At 43.6% G+C, this 19504-nt stretch overlaps 1 protein-coding gene across 20 annotated transcripts in view; it reads left to right on the forward strand.

The window, feature by feature from the left end:
- The window catches only part of LOC138749886 (NT-3 growth factor receptor-like), an 894662-nt gene that overhangs the window by 92940 nt on the left and 782218 nt on the right, over nucleotides 1–19504 (forward strand). For 3 of the 20 annotated variants that reach the window (XM_069911902.1, XM_069911903.1, XM_069911904.1), the window contains one exon: nucleotides 196–385. The exons of the other annotated variants lie outside the window; for them this stretch is intronic. In XM_069911902.1, coding sequence (XP_069768003.1) covers nucleotides 336–385 — 50 coding nt within the window. In that variant the 5' untranslated portion in view covers nucleotides 196–335. The remainder of the gene's footprint in view (nucleotides 1–195; nucleotides 386–19504) is intronic. 20 annotated transcript variants of the gene reach the window in all.

Genomic DNA, 19504 nt, shown 5'->3' on the forward strand with positions numbered 1-19504 from the left:
CATGGACCATCCACAAGCTGAGGGCTGCAGAAACCATTCAAAAAGCTTAACAATATTTGAGTAAGTTCAAGTTCCTCATTGTGCACCTGGCGGAGAATCTCAGCTCCATAGTCAAGAAAGCCCAGCAGTGCCTCTACTTCCTGTTAAGGTTGAGGAAAGTTAATCTCCACCCTTCATTCTTACTAAATTCTGCAGATGATGTATTGAGAGCATCGTGCAACTGTATCACCGCCTGGTTTGGAAGCTGGACCACCTGATCCTGCAGAGGAAAGTGAAGTCAGCGGAACTCTCATTGGGGAACCTCTTCCTAACATGAAGGACATCTACAACCCTCAATGCAGGCGGAAAGCAATAAACATTGTGAAAGACTCCACACATCCCACAGGTAAACTGTTCTCCCTTCTGCTTTCTGGCAGGAGGTACTGTATCACTCAGGCCCTGACATCCAGAGTTGGGAAACAGCTTTTTACCCCAAGCCATCAGGCTCCTGAACTCCCAGTACAGATGTGGATAGTGTGCTGTGGACTTTCAGAGTACACATTTTATTATCTTAATGTTTTAATGTGTTATCTGTTTTCTTAATGTATATCTATGTAAATATGGTCCATGATTCTGAAGAAATGCTATCTCGTCCTACTGTGCGAGCATGGTATGAACGACAGTTGACTTGACTTGCTTTATTTCCCATAGTATATTTAGTAGAGTGAAGAAAGTCCCTCTGTCAGCCATCTAACAGGTCAGCTCTAACAGTCATTCAGAAGTGTATTGCGTAGAGAGATCCAAGGAAAAGAGAGATCAGTTAGTACTGAGCAAGGCCAGCAAGATGGCTCTGTTATGAGATTAATCCAGGTGCCTGATGGCTGCAGGGAATAAATTATCTTTAAGACTATTGGTGTATGATTTCACACTCTTGAACCTTCCCCTTGATGAGAGGAGGGAGAAGACTGTGTGACTGGGGTGTGATGGGTTCTCCAGCTTGTTGGGTGCCCTTCTTAAGCCATGGATAGAGATAGAGCTCATGGAGGGGAGGGACATTGGTGTCATGTTCTGAACTGCATTCACTACCCTCTGTAGCTTCTTCTGCTCTTGAGTGCAGCTCCTGTACCCCACTGTGATGAATTCAATCTATATTCAATATATTCAAACAGATGCTTTCAATGGTGCATCTGTAGAAATTGTGAGGGACAAGGGAGGGGGGGGGCATGCTGCATTTCCTTCATCTTCCAATAAAGTGGAAGGGTTGTTGTACTTGTTTCCAGGTCAGCAGTTAGTAGCCTCAAAAATAACCTGGAACCTCAACACCATAATGCCCTCCCCCCCACCCCCACTCCTACCCCAGTATCTCCCAATACCCCATCACTCCCAATCCTACCTGTTTCTGGAAACACCCGACTCCCTCCAAGGCTCTCTCTGAAACCCCCATCTCTCCCCCTCCCTCTGAACCCCCCGCCTCTCTCCCTCCCTCTGAACCCCCTTCCACCTCTCCCTCTGAACCCCCTCCCACCTCTCTCCCCTTGAACCCCCTCCCCCTTGAACCCCCTCCCCCTTGAACCCCCTCCCCCCTTGAACCCCCTCCCCCCTTGAACCCCCACCTCCCTTGAACCCCCACCTCCCTTGAACCCCCCCTCCGTCCCTCCCTCCCTCCCCCCTCCCCCCCTCCCTCGGGACTTCCCCCCCTCACTGCCCCTCCCCTTTTCCCTTTTGGAAACCCCTCTCCTGTCTCCTATCCGTGGGAAGGTCTCTCTCCCTGGTACTTTTTCTGAGCGCCTGGCGGATTCGCGCATCAGCCATTCATCAGCGCAGAGCACGGACCAATTGTTGGATAGGCGACCTGCCCGTCCCACAGTCCTGGGCTCGCGTCCAGCTTCCCCTCTGCCTCTGAGCGTGAGGCAGTAATTCCTTGCACCGTTTCAACCTTGGCGTATCTCAGCTTAAACGTGACTGGCTGCGAATTGGAACTTTGGAGGGTGAAATCTTTGAAGCTTGGATATATAACCCACTGCTTGCTCAGAGTGGGTTGCTGGATCCCCGAGTGAGGAGGTGCGGGGGGAAGATGGAGGACAGGGCTTGACCCCCACGCACACTGGCAGCGATGGAAATCCATAAACCGTAGCTCACCCCCCTCCCTTCCAGCCTCCGCTTCACATCTCTCTCTCATCACGTCTCCTCTGTGGACCCGCACGCAGCATCCGTGCGTCACCGTATCTCAGTCTAACTCGGTGGCATGTAGCAGCTGAACCCCGCTCCGGAACGCGATCATTTCCCGGACTCCCGGCTATTTCGTCAGTTTCACTGGGATTTCACACCCACCAGTGGTGAACGCCGGTCAGTTTTCTGCTCTGGTTCAGATTCAACCTTCCCCGACAGCCCATTACCCCACCTCCCCCCCGTGATTGCTGCGGTCGTCTTTCTAACAAGTGACTTTATTTCTCTTCCTTTGAAAGATCACCGAAGGAACGAATGAGATAAATAGGAAGGGAAATAGCGGCAGATGGGAGGATGTTTTGAAGGGGGGAGCCGGTTTCTCCTCTCTGATCTTATCTGACCCCCCCCCCCCCCTTTCTCCTGTACATGGGAGTGAATTAAGCAGCTGGAAAAAGGGCTTCCAAAAAGCTGGAACAGTTTCAGGCACTGATCATGTCGGCCTGGCCTTCCTTGCCTTCTCGGGGATTTCTGTGGAGGATTTTCTGGGTCTCTTACAGTTTGCAAAACTGTTTCTGGGTTTCGGGCTGCCCAGGCAACTGTAAATGTAAAATCAGCCAGATTTACTGCAATCAACCCGACAATGTCACCATCTTCCCGGTTTTGGATTTGCAAGAAATGGCGAACGTCACTGAAATGTAAGTACCACTTGTCCGTTATCCCTTCTACGAGAGTCTTTTTGGGGTTGTTTCAATTTGGTGGCACATGCCTTGCATGCGGTGAAGACTCACAGGTCTGCCACACAGCCGACCTTCTATGGGCCGGATGTGTCGGAAAGGTACGAGTTTTAATTAAAAAATAGAAGGCAGGGGGAGCGAAGCCGCGGCCAGGCGAAATGGAGATGATTGGAAGTTGGGACACATGGTTGGATTTGAGGTGATTGCATTTCGAACTGCAGTGCAGCTGAACATGAACCCCACCGCGGGTGCTGAGAGTCTTCAAGTGAAACCCGGAATACGAACTGATACGGTTTTGGGAAATGGCCATGTGGTCGAATTGTAAAGGTCAATGCGTCTGTCGTGAGTTGGCAGCCTGAATAGGTCCGCGGTGCCTGGGCTGAAGAGAGAATCGGTAACCTTGTCGGTAAAAGATAAACTTTCTCCTAGTCCCCTTCACCAACACAATGTACAATCGCGGGATCCGGCAACACACTGCGGGCAACTCCATCACCTGGAACCATGGTGAAACGCGCAGCGCATCGGGAATGAGGAGTCGGCTTTAACCTCGGATATTTCCGACGAGAAATGAGCGTAAACATTAGTGCTCCGAATAACTCAAAAGCGCCGAAGAAGAGAGGAGGCGACACCTGTCGATGTTGAGTTTTTCCCAAAGCAAGTTCAGGATCCCCAGAGATCTATCTACTCCCCCCCCCCCCACTTCCTTCTTTCCCCATGTTTGTCTCCACCTGTCAATGTTGGGCACCAATCCTTCTGCTCCATTTCTCTCTACACCCGCATCATCGTTGTGTCCTCCACTCAAGGGTCCCAAAACTGGGCTCGCACTTCTCTTTTTGTTGACGCCAGCGACAGCCCCTCTCAATTTTCATTCCAGACAAGATACTGAAGTCCTCTCGTCTCCTGCATTCATTCTACTAATTAGCAGTCAGGGGCTGTTCGTTCTGATTGAAGCTGATAACAGCACTTCAACTCTATCCTGGGGGGGGGGGGGGGGGGGGTGGAGTGTCACATGGGGCATTCGAGCGAGGCCTCACCTGGGCGAAATCTCTGAGAGGACAGGAAGTGATTCCCTGGTTGTTTGGTCAATCATTACCCAACATGGTCGTTAATGTTAGTGGAGTTGTTCTCCACAATTCTCTGCCACGTTTCAACAATGAAGGACTTCTGAAACACTGAAGGCGCCGTGGAAGCGCTGCAGGAATACGTTTCTTCCCTCTCGCCCAGAATATGTAATTGAATGAGATGCAAAGAATTCTGCCGCCCTTGTCTGCAGGGTGAGCCGGATAGCGCTTCCCCACGTAGCCCGCTCCGACTACCCACATGCACTTGATCAGAATTTTATCTTAAGAAGACCGGACGGGGACGCAGTTTCTGCATCTGTGAAGTTTGTTGGGAGGGCGGCGAGTGACTGTTCCAGGGCTTACTCTCCCCCCCCCCCCCCCCCCCCGCCGCCTTTGTCAATGTTATTGTAAGCATTGAAGGGTTTTAAACTCCAAAATCAACCTCCAACCCCAAAAGAAAGAAAACCCGGCGCGGCGTTTTTCTGTATTTCCTCACGTTCATGTAATTTCCGCTGTGGGGTCCAAATGAATTAGTGCCCGCGGGGTTTGTCACTCACAGCTCGGATCTGAGATCTGCTATCCCACACAATGGCTTCGAGTTCACCTGGGCCCTTTACTACAGACAGCAACGCGTTTCCGATCTTTTCAGGGCTTTGACGTGACTGGTTTGGGGATTTACGAGATGCTTGATTCAACAGCAGGTCTAACGACCAACACCTAGGGGAGGCTGCAGGACAACATTTTAACCGCTTTTCCAGTGTCCCGCGTCTCCATCCCTTCGGCTCTGCGCCTTGAACGCCACTAAAGCGACATCCTCCTCTCTTCATTGGCGTTCACGAGCATTGCTTGGGTTTCATCCGTCTCCGTTCCCGTTTCGGTCCTGGCATTCCGGTAGCTCATGAGTTAATGTGTGCCAAGCACACCGTTTCGAATCGTGAGGCTTTTGTTGTTCTGAACACCAAAGGGAGCACCAAGTGGCTTCGAGTCTGCATTGGGGTCTCCCATGTTACAGCCGAAAATGAATTTTAGTAGAATATTTCTAACCTATAGGCAAACATTGTATAAGTAAACGAGTTGAAAAATGCATTTTCCATGAATAATTGCATCTTCAGCATTCGACTTGGACTTGGTGGAGAAACTTCATTCATTAATCGCCCACAAGAATTAGAAAACAAGGTCCAAACTATTTGGCGTGAGACAGCGATGCAGAATAATAGCTTTAACGCCGGGATCTTCAGTTACAACGGTAAACTGAGGTCCTTGGGACAGCCATAGATTCAGAATCTGTTCCACGAAGTCCGGTTGCAGAAGTTAAATTCGAAAAGGGCACAGCATAGAAATGCTACAATCCGTGCTAGAAATTGGAAATAAAAGCACACCGTGTTGGAAATACTCAACAGGTCAGGCAACATCTATGGAGAGAGAATGAAAGTTGACGTTCAGTTTAAATCCCTTATTATTAGGCGAAAGGCCGTTGGTGTTGGAAATGCTCCATAGATCGCGGCAGACGGAGAAGCTGTGTCCTATTGCGAGTTTTTAAATGCAAGTTGAAAAGTTAACCCTGATCCCTCTCCAAAGATTGTGCCCGATCTGTTGAATAATGCTAACATCTTTAGAACTACAAATCGCTGTATTTACAACCGCTCCCACACGTACTCTCTGCCCTGTGCACACATTCTGACAACCAATTCACGTTCACTGGGCGACAAATACCAAGAGAGAAGGAAACAGGATTACAAGTGGCGGCAAATGGTCGGGCCCTGGCGCGAAGACAGGACAGGTCGAAAAATGGAGATTGTGTTTGCTGGAATTGGAGGGGGCAGGAAGAGCTGTAATGGATGGGAAGAGGGGCGAGTGAGAGACGTGGAGCAAATACACTTGCAGAGGACCGGCGGTGAAGACTAGTTGATATTTAAAGGAATGCCCCTTTAGTCAAATACAAAGCCTAATCAACATGTTTGCCAGCCGTTTATTGCAAAACACAAGCACTCCTTCCCCCTTTTAAACGTAAAAGTTTATGATTGGTAGAAAAAAAATCAAGGTCACAGGCGCAAAATTATCTCATTCGGTGAACTGTGACCAAATGCTGTGTTTTTCAAGGAAAATAAATTGCTTTATGGCGATCTATTGAAAGCTAAATGAAACGTAACCGTCCAGTATTGCTCCTACTATGTTCTGGTAACATTTGTAAATAGAACGAATTCAACCAACCATTGTAGAGAGCAGGACGTGGGGCTGGTCAATACGCCACAGATGGAGTCGTTTCAAGCTTCCTCGAAAGCTGAATCGCAAGTCCACCAACACATTTAAACTGGTCTCCAGGGGATATACACGCAGAGATATAAACAAACGTTCTGCCGCTGTATCCGATCATTTCAGGGAACATCGTTGAAAAGTACTGCTTATTGCAAAAGACCATTAAGCGGAAAATTTGGCCGACCAAATTTTGTAAACCAGGATATTGATGTTGTAGAGCACAACCTGGAAGGAAGGGCAAAACAAACGATTGGAAATTAGTTTTGCGCAGGTCCCACGAAGTTGAGAATGGTTCACCCGTTTCAGTTCTCTGGGTATTGACGTTGCAAATGTTTCCTTTCAGCACAGAATGAGGCCATTCAGTCGTTCAAGTCTGTTCTATGAGCATTCCCGTCAATTCCAACCTGTAACTCTTTCCCCATTTACCTCTTCATCCCTCTGCAGAAGAAGCCAACATGAGGTATGCAGGAGGTAACTTGTGGGTCAGGGCCATAGTTGTGGAGTTGCCTGCTCCTTTTCTGCCCAAGAAGCCCTTTGGAGATTCATGGTCTTCACAATGTTCTTCCCCATTTTGACTGGTCATGGAATTCTTTGAGCAGAAGGGGATTTTACTTTTTCAATCAGATGTAAAGTAAATCCTCATTGCTTTGAGTCCTCTTGCCCTAATGGTGCAGATTGCTTGTATTTGGGGCACACAGAGATGATGTAACCCAGTTACCAGACCTTGGTGGATGTGGTCAGAGGTTTGATATTAGCTGAGGAGAGAGGACTAATATTGCACATTTCCAGGTGGCCAAAGAAGTCAAGTTTATTGTCATCTGATTGCACACAAGGAACAGCATTTTCTGGTCCTCAGTGCAAAGCATGCAGATATACATCCAGATATAACACACACACATACAGACAATACATATGCAGGACCAGTATTCATTTATACAAATAAATATTGTTTCATAAATATGGATGGTGAGTGTGAGCAGTTCCTTTGGCCATTCAGCGTTCTCACTGCCCGTGGGAAGAATCTGTTCCTCAGCTTGGTGGTGTTGGCTCTGATCCTCCTGAATCTCTTGCTTGATGGGACTAGCTGAAAAATGCTTGATGTGGGGTGGAAAGGGGTCCCCTCTTTGAATAACGATCTTGGTAGATCCAGTCATTGGGGGGGGGGGGGTGGGAGGAGGGAGACTCCAGTGATCCTCTCTGCCACCCTTATGGTCCTGTGGATTGACCTCTGATCCATTTCTCTGCAGCAACCATACCACACTGTGATGTAGCCAGTCAGGATGCTTTCGAATGATCTCCTTTAGAAGGTTGATGATGTTAGCCAGTAGCCTTCCCCACTTCGGTCTTCTCAGTAAATGAAATTGCTGTTGTGCCTTCCTGACAAATGAGCAGATCTGGCTTTGATTGGGACACAACAGCAGTAACTTGTCTTCCTCAGGTTGACGTGGCACAGAATAGTTTTGGTCTATATCACACTTGCAATGGTCTTTCAAAGTTTTTCCACATCAAAGAAACCTGATCCATCCACTGATTCCCTTCTTCTTTCTTTGGCTTGGCTTCATTGACGAAGATTTATGGAGGGGTAAAGTCCACGTCAGCTGCAGGCTCGTTTGTGGCTGACAAGTCCGATGTGGGACAGACAGACAAGGTTGCAGCGATTGCAAGGGAAAATTGGTGGGTTGGGGTTGGGTGTTGGGTTTTTTCTCCTTTGTCTTTTGTCAGTGAGGTGGGCTCTGCGGTCTTCTTCCAAGGAGGTTGCTGACCGCTGAACTGTGAGGCGCCAAGATGCACGGTTTGAGGCGATATCAGCCCACTAGCGGTGGTCAATGTGGCAGGCACCAAGAGATTTCTTTAGGCAGTCCTTGTACCTCTTTGGTGCACCTCTGTCTCAGTGGCCAGTGGAGAGCTCGCCATATAACACTATCTTGGGAAGGCGATGGTCCTCCATTCTGGAGACGCGACCTACCCAGCGCAGTTTGACCTTCAGCAGCGTGGATTCGATGCTGAATTCCCTTACAACAAATCTAATTGGGAAGATTGTGGTAGCCTAAAATTCCTGCAACAATGCGTGTGCCTTCTCATCGATGGTAAATACTTGAGAAATGGCACTGATTATTGAGAGTGATCTGTTAGTAGTTAAGAAAATCCATGGAAACTGAGAGAATGGTCCCATAGCTCACTGTAACTGTCTTTAGTTATTTTTATGTGTTTCTTTCTTTGGCTTGGCTTCGCGGACGAAGATTTATGGAGGCGGTAAAAAGTCCACGTCAGCTGCAGGCTCGTTTGTGGCTGACCAGTCCGATGCGGGACAGGCAGACACGATTGCAGCGGTTGCAAGGGAAAATTGGTTGGTTGGGGTTGGGTGTTGGGTTTTTCCTCCTTTGCCTTTTGTCAGTGAGGTGGGCTCTGCGGTCTTCTTCAAAGGAGGCTGCTGCCCGCCAAACTGTGAGGCGCCAAGATGCACGGTTTGAGGCGTTATCAGCCCACTGGCGGTGGTCAATGTGGCAGGCACCAAGAGATTTCTTTAGGCAGTCCTTGTACCTTTTCTTTGGTGCACCTCTGTCACGGTGGCCAGTGGAGAGCTCGCCATATAATACGATCTTGGGAAGGCGATGGTCCTCCATTCTGGAGACGTGACCCATCCAGCGCAGCTGGATCTTCAGCAGCGTGGACTCGATGCATCGATTTTTATGTGTAACCCCTTAATAAACCACAGACCTGCTAAGTAATAGACTTCGGTGAATAAGGCGTTGTTGTCTAATGAAGTTAATGTATTATTTCAAAATGGCTTTATTTTGTTTTGTGGAACAACTTTAATAAATCAACTGAACAATAGATTTGTGGCACTGGCAAACAAATATCCATTTGATGCTGCTAAACATTTGAAAAGATTGTGGCACCCATTTCTTCCGATTAGCATATAGATAGAATTGGTTGTGATTATATTGATCCCCCTCAATGTATAAAGAGCTCAATACTTACTCATATTTCCCTCTAATGATTATATGTATGCTTTTTAAAATCTAATTAACATTTGCAGTCATTTTGAATTCTTTGGTCCTGATTTCAAAATGACTTTCCCTGTGGGCACCTGTCATTTTTGGCCCAATGCAATAAATAATTTATATCGAACTGGTGCAATAGCACAGTAAATATATCATGAGGTAGGGTTGGCCTGGCAGTGTTTTGTGTAGACACGAGTACAATGTTCTTCAGTGAAGGTGTGGGGAGAGCGGTGTGTGTGTGCTTTTGTGCATGTTCACTTGTGTGAGTGTATACCACAATCCTCTACTTTCACCTTAGATTCCTACTGTATTCTGGTAGTGGTGCTTCAGTGGCAGATCTACTTCTATTAGTTATGCACACAAACATGTCCCAGGACAAGCAAGTGCAGATGGAGGGGCTTTTGAAGATTCCAAGAGGCAAAAGGGTGACTTTGACCGATTGGGAAACTGTGCAAATGCATGGTAGATGCAGTAAAATATAGAAAAATATGATATTACCTGCTTTAGTGGCAATAATAGGAAGGCAGATTATTTATCTGAATGGTGATGAATTAGGAAAAGAAGAAGTTAACTTATAACTATATAACCATTTACGGAGCAGAAACAGGCCATGTTGGCCTTTCGAGTCCGCACCGGTTCACTGATTTTGTGCGCCCTCTTCAGGCATTGGTGATTTTAAGTGTAGTGTGTCTTTGAGAATTTTAACATCTATCCATAGGTACTCTGTACTTTGGATGTGAAATCTCATGTTAAAATATTCTAATGAAGGTTGGAATGCAGCTCCCATAGGTATTGAAGAAAACAAATGGCATAATGGTCTTTTGGCAAGAGGTTTTGAAGACTTCCTGTAGCTCTAAAGGGCCTTAGTGAAGCCACGCCTTGAGTATTGTGTACAGTTTTCGTATATTAATCTAATTTGCTGTTGAGTAAGACCAGCAAATTTTCACCAGACTGATCCTTGGAATGGCAGGACTGGTGTATGAAGAAAGACGACAGACTAAGGGGGTACTCAGTGGAATTTAGAAGAACGAGAGGGGATCTCATTGAGGCATAGAAAATTCTGTCAAAATGAGACAGGTTCAATGCAGGAAAAATGGTCCCAATGTTGAGGAAATCCTGAGCAAGGCATCATCTAAGGATCATGGGGAAGCCATTTAGGACTGAGATGAGGAGAAACCTCTCACTGAAATAGTTATGAACTTGTGGAACTCCCTACCACCAGAATTTGTTGAGGCCAGTTCATTAGTCAAGTCAAGTTTATTTTATCTGATTGTACAACTACAACCTGACAGAACTACATTTGAAAAGATTGTGGCATCCATTTCTTCTGATTAGCATATAGATAGAATTGGTTGTGATTATATTGATCCACCTCAATGTATACAACCAGACACACAACCAGATATAACACACATACAGACAAACAATATCTTATACAAGGCAAGTATTCATATATACAAATATTGTTTTGTGATATATTTAAAAAGGAGTTGGATATGTCCCTTATTGCTAAACCGATCAAGGAGTATGGAGAAAAAGAAGGAATACGACACTGAAGTCAAATAATCAGCTGTGATCGAATTGAATGGTGGCGCAGGCCAAAATAGCTGAATGTCCTTTTCTTGCATCTATTTTCTATGATTCAGTGACCTTGGTTCAAAGTTTGTTTCTTAACCAAAATATTTGAGGGAGACCTTCGTTCCTTTATCTTAAATTTTTTTCCAAAAAAGAGCTTCCCTGCCTTAATTGCAGCAATAAGTATTTTCACATGGAGTGAATATACTTGTTCAATAAATACAGATCCTGGATGAATGTTACTGAACCATCGGGGTGACAAATTTTCAATTTGTGTTAACTGGTCTGAATTAAGTGGAGCTTAGTCTCAACAATTTGTCCAGGTGGCCTTTGGCTAGAAGGGAACCTTCACCTCTGGTTTTGGTTGCTGATCACGACCCAGTGGTGCATAACAGTCCTTTTGCACATCCCAAACATTTTTATTTATTGTTATTATTTATGTGATCACTATGTGCTATATATTGTGTGCTTTTGTATGTGCACCATGGTCTGCAGAGGTACTGTTTCATCAGGTTGTATATGTGCAATTATATGATAATAAACTTGATAAGCTTTCTGCATGGTGAAGCTATTCATTTTCAGATTTCAGATTTATTGTCAGAGCACATACATGACATCACATACAATCCTGAGATTGTTTTTCTGCAGGCCAGGCTTAGTATTCTCTATACTGGTAATTGTATGGAAACAAGGGACACCATAAACTGTTACAAAACCAAATCTGGTAAAGAACGACAGCAAAGTTTCTCTCCCAGAGGAACTCAACGCCTTCTATACCTGATCTGATGAGAGTAACAGTGAAGAACCTTCCCTCTGCACCCCCACATCCCCTGATGACCCCATCCTGGCCGTATCCGAGGGTGACATGCGTGCTGCATTTGGGAGAGTAAATCCGAGGAAAGCATCCGATCTGGATGAAGTTCCATGCCGAGTATTAAAAATCTGTGCTGACCAACTTACAGAGGTATTCATGAATATCTTGTGACAGAGTATATAGATATGTTTTTGGGAGATAAATCGGGGCAGGGTTTTTTTAGTGTAGGTCGCAGATCTTATTTAAAATACTGGAGCTCTGCTCATGCCAGACATGTCGGCTCCAGAGTCTTTGAAAAAGCTTCAGTGAGTGCCCAAGAGTCTTCATTAATGGATTGTTGCTTACAAAAAGGCAAAAGATGAAAGAGCTGCAGATTGTCTGGAGTGGAACTTGCTATTCTAGGAGGATCATGTGGTTTTGTAAGCAGAGAGAGTCAAACAGGTTTTTCTGTGTGTGTGTGTGTGTGAGCGAGAGAGAGATCAGTTTTGCAGTGTTGCAGCCAGCAGCAGCATCTGGGACTGGAACAGGTCAAGCTGGAAAGCTTGTGGAAAAACCCCATTTGGAAGACGGGGTTGTGAATGGTTGGTTCAGCCTGGTCAAAGCCCTTGTAGCTCATGCAGAGTAGAGGACTGGCTGCCAAATGTGTCACTTGAAATAAGAGAAACGAAAAGGAACTTTGTGATGACCTGAAAGAAAGAGGTTATCATCTGGAGAACCCTGAGGGGGCAAGTTTCTTCGGCAAGACACTGAAGTGGCTGATTGGAAGGAATCAGTTGTAGGTGTCCAACAAGCAACAAATCTCTCTCTGAAAACTGACAAGAACCTTCCTGAGTGGTAAACATTTACCTTTCAAGCACCAAAGCCTGGTGAAATTCATAAAACTTAAATTCTGTGCACAGTATAAGAAATACCTGCAACCAGTGAACTTGGAGGAATGAGAAGTGAGATTGAACTGTGAACCAAAGAACTTTTCTGAACTTACACATGCATTACATACACGTGTGGTTAGAATTAGAAGGGAGTTGTTAGGTTAGTTAATTCAGTAGTGATTATTTAAAGAGCGATTCTATTTTCATGTTTAAAGATAAAAGCAACTTTTGTTTAAGTAACCATTTGTCTTGGTGAATATCTATTGCTGCTGGGTTTTGGGGTCCTCTGGGCTCGTAACAATCTTCAATATCTCACTCCACCAGGGCGTGGTACCCACCTGTTTCAAACAGACATCAATCATACCAGTGCCCAAGAAGGGTGCAGTAACCTGCCTTAATGACTATTGACATCAACAGCAATGAAGCTTATCAGCACCTGTCTGAGTAGTGACATGGATCCATTGTATACAAGAAGGGGATGAGTCAACATACAGGATGAAGATTGAAAACTTGGCTGAATGGTGCAACAGCAACCTTATACTCAATGTAACCAAAACTAAGGAGCTGATTGTTGACTTCAGGAAAGGAAATCCAGAGGTATAAGGTGGATAGGGTGAGCAAATTTAGTTTCTTGGGAGTCACTATCTCAGAGGACCTTTCCTGCTCCCAACACACTAATGGCATCGTGAAGAAAGCACGTCAGCACCTCAGGAGTTTCTTGAGATTTGGTACAACACCAGAAACCCTGGCAAACTTCTGCAGAGTTGTAGTAGAAAGTGTGTTGACCGGCTGCATCACAGTCTGGTATAGGAACACCAATACCCCTGAGCATAAAGCCCTCCAAAGGTAGTGGATGCAGACCAGGACATCACAGGCAAAACCTTCCCCACTATTGAGTACATCTACAGGGAATGCTGCCATTCAAGCAGCAACCATTAGCGACCCACACCACCCAGCACACACTCTATTCTCGCTGCTGCCATCAGGAAAGAGGTCTAGGTGCCACAAGACTCACACCACCAGGTTCAGGAACAATTGCTCCCCTCCACCATCAGACTCCTCAACAACAAACTCAATCAGAGACTCATTTAAGGACGCTTACTTTTGCACTTTATTGATTTTCTTTTTGTTCTCTCTGTATTGCACAAGTTTGTTTACATTCATTATGCTTTCATTTCTTTTATTTGTTTACATGTTTTATGCTGTGTACATGCTTTTTTTTTGCACGACCAATTAGTGGTAATTCTGTCATTCCCGCAGGAAAAGGAATCTCAGGGTTATATGTGATGGCATGTATGTATTCTGACAATAAATCTAATCTCTAAATTGCACTCAAAAGAAAACTAAACAAACTGTGCAAATGCAGAGGCAGGTATAAATATATAGTAATGAATAATGAGCAAAATAAGAGTCTTTAAATAAGAGTCAAACCATTTTGATAACTTTAAACTACTGTTTTAAATAGAAGTAACATTATTTAGTTTATGCTCCAACAATTATAGGAAAGTACAACTTTCACAATAGTTTGGTCTTTCAATGAGCTAAAACCGATTTTAATTGTGTGTTGTAGAGGTGTTGCTTTTTCAGATTAATTACAGGATCTATAATGAATGTGCCATTGTATCCCATTGTGATACCAAATCCGGGTGTTACTTAAATAATTCATTGTGTCGGTGATACAAGATAATTAATTCTACTTCTTCCCCGCTGCCATCAGATTTTTGAATAATCAATGAACCAAAGACACTGCCTTACTTTTCATCCCCTATTATTGTTAATTTCTTATATAGTAATGCCATAAGATATAATATGAATGTTTGCTCAATGTTGCTGCCACAAAACACCAAATTTCATGACTTGTTTATGACAATAAATCTTGATTCTGATATTGATCAGTGGGCTTTAGAATACAGGGTAAAATATGTGAGTACCTTCAGAACCTCTGATGGGTAGACATAAAATCAGTGAAAATTTCAAATGTGTTTTCAACAGATCACAAGTTAACACAATATCTTCAAATGTATGCAGTAGGTTCAATCAGTAGGCAGTATTGTATGTAATATAATCAAGTAGATATTCTAGTTCATTCACAGGTAATGACTCCTTTTCACACAGTGGCCTCTGACACAGCAGGCAAACAGTCTTAGCACTGGGTGGTATCCACCTGATCAGAGTCTAATTCTCCCACTGCTGCAATAATGTTCAATTTCTCCATGTTCTCTTTAGTTCAAGTGCTCCTTAGCACTTTTGCTTTTAAAATAAAATTGTCTATATTTGGTCAATTTAACAAGGACTACATGGAGTAATTTATTTAAATAGAATTCGACCATACGGTTCCAAGTGTGAGGCTTTTATTGATAGAGCAGGAGAAATCTCAGGAAAATGAGATTTTATCCCAGTCCATAGTCTAAAGTAGAATAAAATATAGAATAATTATAGTTAACTTTGGGAAATCTCAATAATTGATTTCTCCATCATTGAAATATTCTCAGAATTTCAGAACCATTGCATTATGTATGGCACAGAAGGATGGCATTGGGCTAATGTGGTCATAGAGTTTTACAGAACAATTACAGTGTCTTTGGCCCAGCGTCCATGCTTACTAAGTTGTCTACCTCAGCTCGTCCCATTTTCTGGATTTGGCCCATTTGTTTTCTATCTATGTACCTATGTCTTTTAAACATTCTTGATATACTCACCTCTACCATGTCATGCGGCAGGCCATTCAACATTGCTACCACCCTCTGTGAAAAGATCAAGCCTTGGGTCCCTTTCAAATCTTTCCCCTCCCACTTTAAATCTATGCTCTCTAGCTTTAGACTTCCTGCTTTGGGAAAAACCTCTGTCTCTTTACCTGACCTATCCCTGTTATGCTTTTATACTGCTAAAGGGTGCAGTTTCCTCCCACCATTTGAAACATACCAAGTGTAAATTAGGCGGCATGGACTCGTGAGCCGAAATGGCCTGTTACCGTGCTGTATGTATAAATCTAATCTAAATCTAAAAGGAATCTAAAAGTCCCTCCTCTGCCACCAATTCTCCAAGGAGAAACGTTCTAGCCTAATCAGCCTCCCTTTATAACTTGAGCTTGCTGGTCTCAGAAACATTTTCAGATCCCTTTCCATCTTATTGATTTTTTGTAGAGAAATCTGGGCAGTCCTTTAGATTATTTTCCCCAAGTGCCTCTCAAATCCTTTTCTGAAAAACTTATTTGATGCACCATTCTTCCAGGAAGTGAATTCCAAGCCATAATCACCTTAAATCCAAAACTAAATCCCTTGTACTGTGAATATTTAAAGTTCTCTCTCTTATTGAATGGTTAAGGCCTTTACTCCAGGATATCATCTAAAGTTAAAATATTGGCCAGTTCAAAAAATGGCAAGGTCATAGAAGGGGAAGAGAGCCATGAATTTTGAGTGATTTTAAAATGGAGACCAATAAATGTGTGGTCTTTTATTCATTTTAATGCTGAGATATGTAAACTATGAAGAAATCATTCATGGTTCACACAAACATTGTCATTCTTAGATACATTAGGATGGTTAATGCTCAGAATTCACTGTAACAAGTATTGAGCTTCATCATTTGTAATTATCGGGACCCATTTAATCAAATGTTTTCAGTCTAACATCTATTGAATATCTGTCAACTGCAGAAATGCCTTGGCATTTGAAAGTCCATCCACAGGAGCATATCATAATGGTATCTATCAGTAGTGGAACTGGCTTCTGTTCAAAAGTTATACCCCTGAAACCCCTATAAGTGGGGTATTGATGTTCTTGCAACACCAGAGCATTGCTTTTTGTATGGAGTGACCCTAATTCTGTACAAACATGTAACATGAAATGTAGAGATCAAGATTCAACTTTGAATGCGTGAATAATTTAAAAAAAAAAAATTAAATTTAGATATATAGCACAATAACAGGCCCTTTCAGCCCAATTAACCTCCAACCCTGGTACATTTTGAAGTGTGAGAAGAAATTGAAGCACCCAGAGGAAATCCAAGCAGGTGCAAGGAGAATGTTTAAACTCCTTAAAGTCAGCGCTGGATTCAAAACCCACTCAATGGCACAGAAACGGCTACGCAAATCGTGCCACCAAATCATCTGTTTGAATGGAGTTTTGCTAGGGGGAAGCTGTTTCCCTCCACTCCCCCCCAACCCCCCTAATATCCAGTATAAACTGGGATTGGCTATTCTCTCTCAGTTCATCTTCTGTATATTGAAGATTACGGAGTCTATTAAAACCCTGGATAATCTGTAAAAAAAAAAACACTAGCAAATTCTGATGATAAACCATCAACCTGTATTGAAAACTGTTTTTCTTTTCACAGATACTTTATTTTGGATTTCAAGTAGTGGTTATTGGTTTGATCTTATTGATTCTTTCCAGTTTTATTTGGATCTCCCCCAAGGCAGATCAGTTAAAACCCTACTCCACTATCTTTCAGGGGATGCCACCACATCTTGTGTCTTTCAATGTTTCATGGTCTTCACCTGTTGATAAATGGTCTCTGCTCCTTTGCATCTTAAAGCATGGCCTTTTTGTTACCTAGTTCCGATGAAAGTTCTAAAATGCAAATCCTGTTTTTCTTTCTCCATTGATGCAAACAGAGGTTCTGACTATTCCCATCATTTTCTCCTTTATTTCAGTACTCTGGAATTCAAGTTGCTACTGATATACACTGAAAATTTGCAACCAGTCTAACAACCATGCCTTGAAATCTCCAAACTCTAAAAATATAATAACTGAATAGAAGACAAATAAATCAGGGCTATTTGTGATGCCCTCATACTGTGTGAAGGAGAACAGTTCCCACTGGCCCAAATTTGATGTGCTGGAGTTCTGGCTGTTCCATTGGAGCTCAAACCCAATGTACTGTGGGATTGGATGTTTCCAGCTGGTCCAGGTCCAATGTGATAAGCTGTTCCCATTGGATCTACGTTCACTGTGCTCTGGAATAGACTGTTCTCTTTGAACCCAACAGTGCTGTAGAATGAGATGTCCTTACTGAGTCCATATAGACTGTACTCATCAACCAAGAAGTGTGCATCAGGTCTCTACCCTTGCTTTGCTGATATTGATGAGGTGTTAACCCATGACTCCTCCTTCCCAATCTAAAGGATGTAAAAGTTCCTGCTATACTGTGTCAAAGACATCTCCCTACTGCAGTGGCCAAGACTTGTCCCGCGTCTAGCATTACTGACGTAACACATTTGGTTATTTATGTCCCTGCTGTGTGTGGGACCTTGTTGAATTTAAATTGGTTACTTACTACTTTTTGACAACAATTGCACTCTTCAATTATTTATTGGCTTTAACTCCTTAAATAATAATCAATGTCAGGGGTGGCTGAACTATGGCCCCCAGGCAAACTGCTGCTCGTTGCCCATTTTTAAGTGGCCCTTTAGAAGAAGAAAATTTTTAAAAATGGGAGCGTTGGCAGAGCTGCTGTAATGTCAGGGAGTGGAGACACAGTGCTCCAGCACGAGGTCCAACTGCCCAGTCTGACTGCCGTCAGCTCCATACAGGCCTGTTAAAGGAGCCAATGGTTGTTGAAAACTGCCAGGCTTAATATTGTTTGACTTGTGACTCCTTATATATTTCTGTATATGGGCCACTCCAAAAATGTTTGGTCACCCTGGTCTAAGCTCTGAAATGTGCTATTTAAATACAATCATTGTCCCTCTCTGTGGATATGAACACAAGAATGAGATCTTAAAACTTTGTAGGATTCTAAAATGTTCATGTAATAACCAGAATGTTCCCTCAAACTGTTTTAATACATCGTGAGCACCAGCACGACATTGCTGATTTCGAGGCTATCATGATCTTTTTATTGTAAATCAATCCACTGTTCATCTGATCCATGACTTACAACTACAGATGCCAAATGGAGACACAATATTCAAGTTTATGCTCTTAAGAAATAGTACCTGTATGAAATTGTTCTACTACGGCTGAACAGAAGATTAGTAATGGCTTAGTATCTGCAAAGAAATCACTTAGCACAATGACATGTTGAAACTATACAATCTGGAAGTGTCCTATGGCACGTTCTGTGAAGATTTTAAAGACATCCTTTGTGGTGCCACGTTTTGATTCAGGGAGGAGGTGGTGGTCCCCACAGGAACAGCACAGAAAGACTGTAGAAAGAAACCCATTGGTGGATGTTGGGCAATGTGGCAATTGTATTGGGACTCCGATCACTTGCCTTCCCTCCTGTGAGCGACAGTTTCATTAAGAGTGCTATTGTAAGCTTAGTGTAATGGTTAGCACAACACCTTTACGGTGCCAGCGATCAGGACCAGACGGGAGTTTGAATCCCACACTAACTGTAAGGAGATTGTACATTCTCCCTGTGTTTGTGTGGATTTTCTCCAGGGGCTCTGGTTTCCTCCCAGCATTCAAAATGTACCATGGCTGTACGTTAATAAATTTATAAATTGGGAGGCATGAACTCTTGGGGCAAAATGGTCTGTTACCATGGTGAATGTCTAAATTAAATTTAAAAAATACACTTCTTCCATTCTTAAAGTCTTCAGCTCGTCCTTTATTTTGTTGTGTTTCTCATTATTCTTGCCCTCTTGAAAATCTCAGTTGATACAAAGTCTTTGATGCAACTGAGTGTTTGACCTGCTTATATGTCCCAACTGTTTTCTGCACTAATACTTGTCCTTGTAGCAGTGTGGGAAGTGTAACCTCCTACATTTGGAGGAAGGAACCCTGGTAAGCTTGACGTAATGCATGGTGAATCCAATATAGAAAACATTCACTCCCTCCAAGTCATGTATCATCTTGAAGTGCAAATATATCAACAATTCTTCATTGTCATTGGGGTTTAAATCCCAGAACAGCACTTCCAGAAGTCAAGCCATTCAAGAGAAGGCTCACCACACTTCTCAAGGCCAATTTGGGGTAAATGTTAGTTTTGGCAGACTGCTACCTAATGTGTGTGTTGGCTTCTGCAAGATGAGTACTTACTATTGGCTCTATCAATCCTTGGAATGTGAGCTGTCAGCCACATAAACTGATATGGAATG

The sequence above is a fragment of the Narcine bancroftii genome, chromosome 14, assembly GCF_036971445.1.
Source record: "Narcine bancroftii isolate sNarBan1 chromosome 14, sNarBan1.hap1, whole genome shotgun sequence".
Classification (NCBI taxonomy): Eukaryota; Metazoa; Chordata; class Chondrichthyes; order Torpediniformes; family Narcinidae; genus Narcine; species Narcine bancroftii.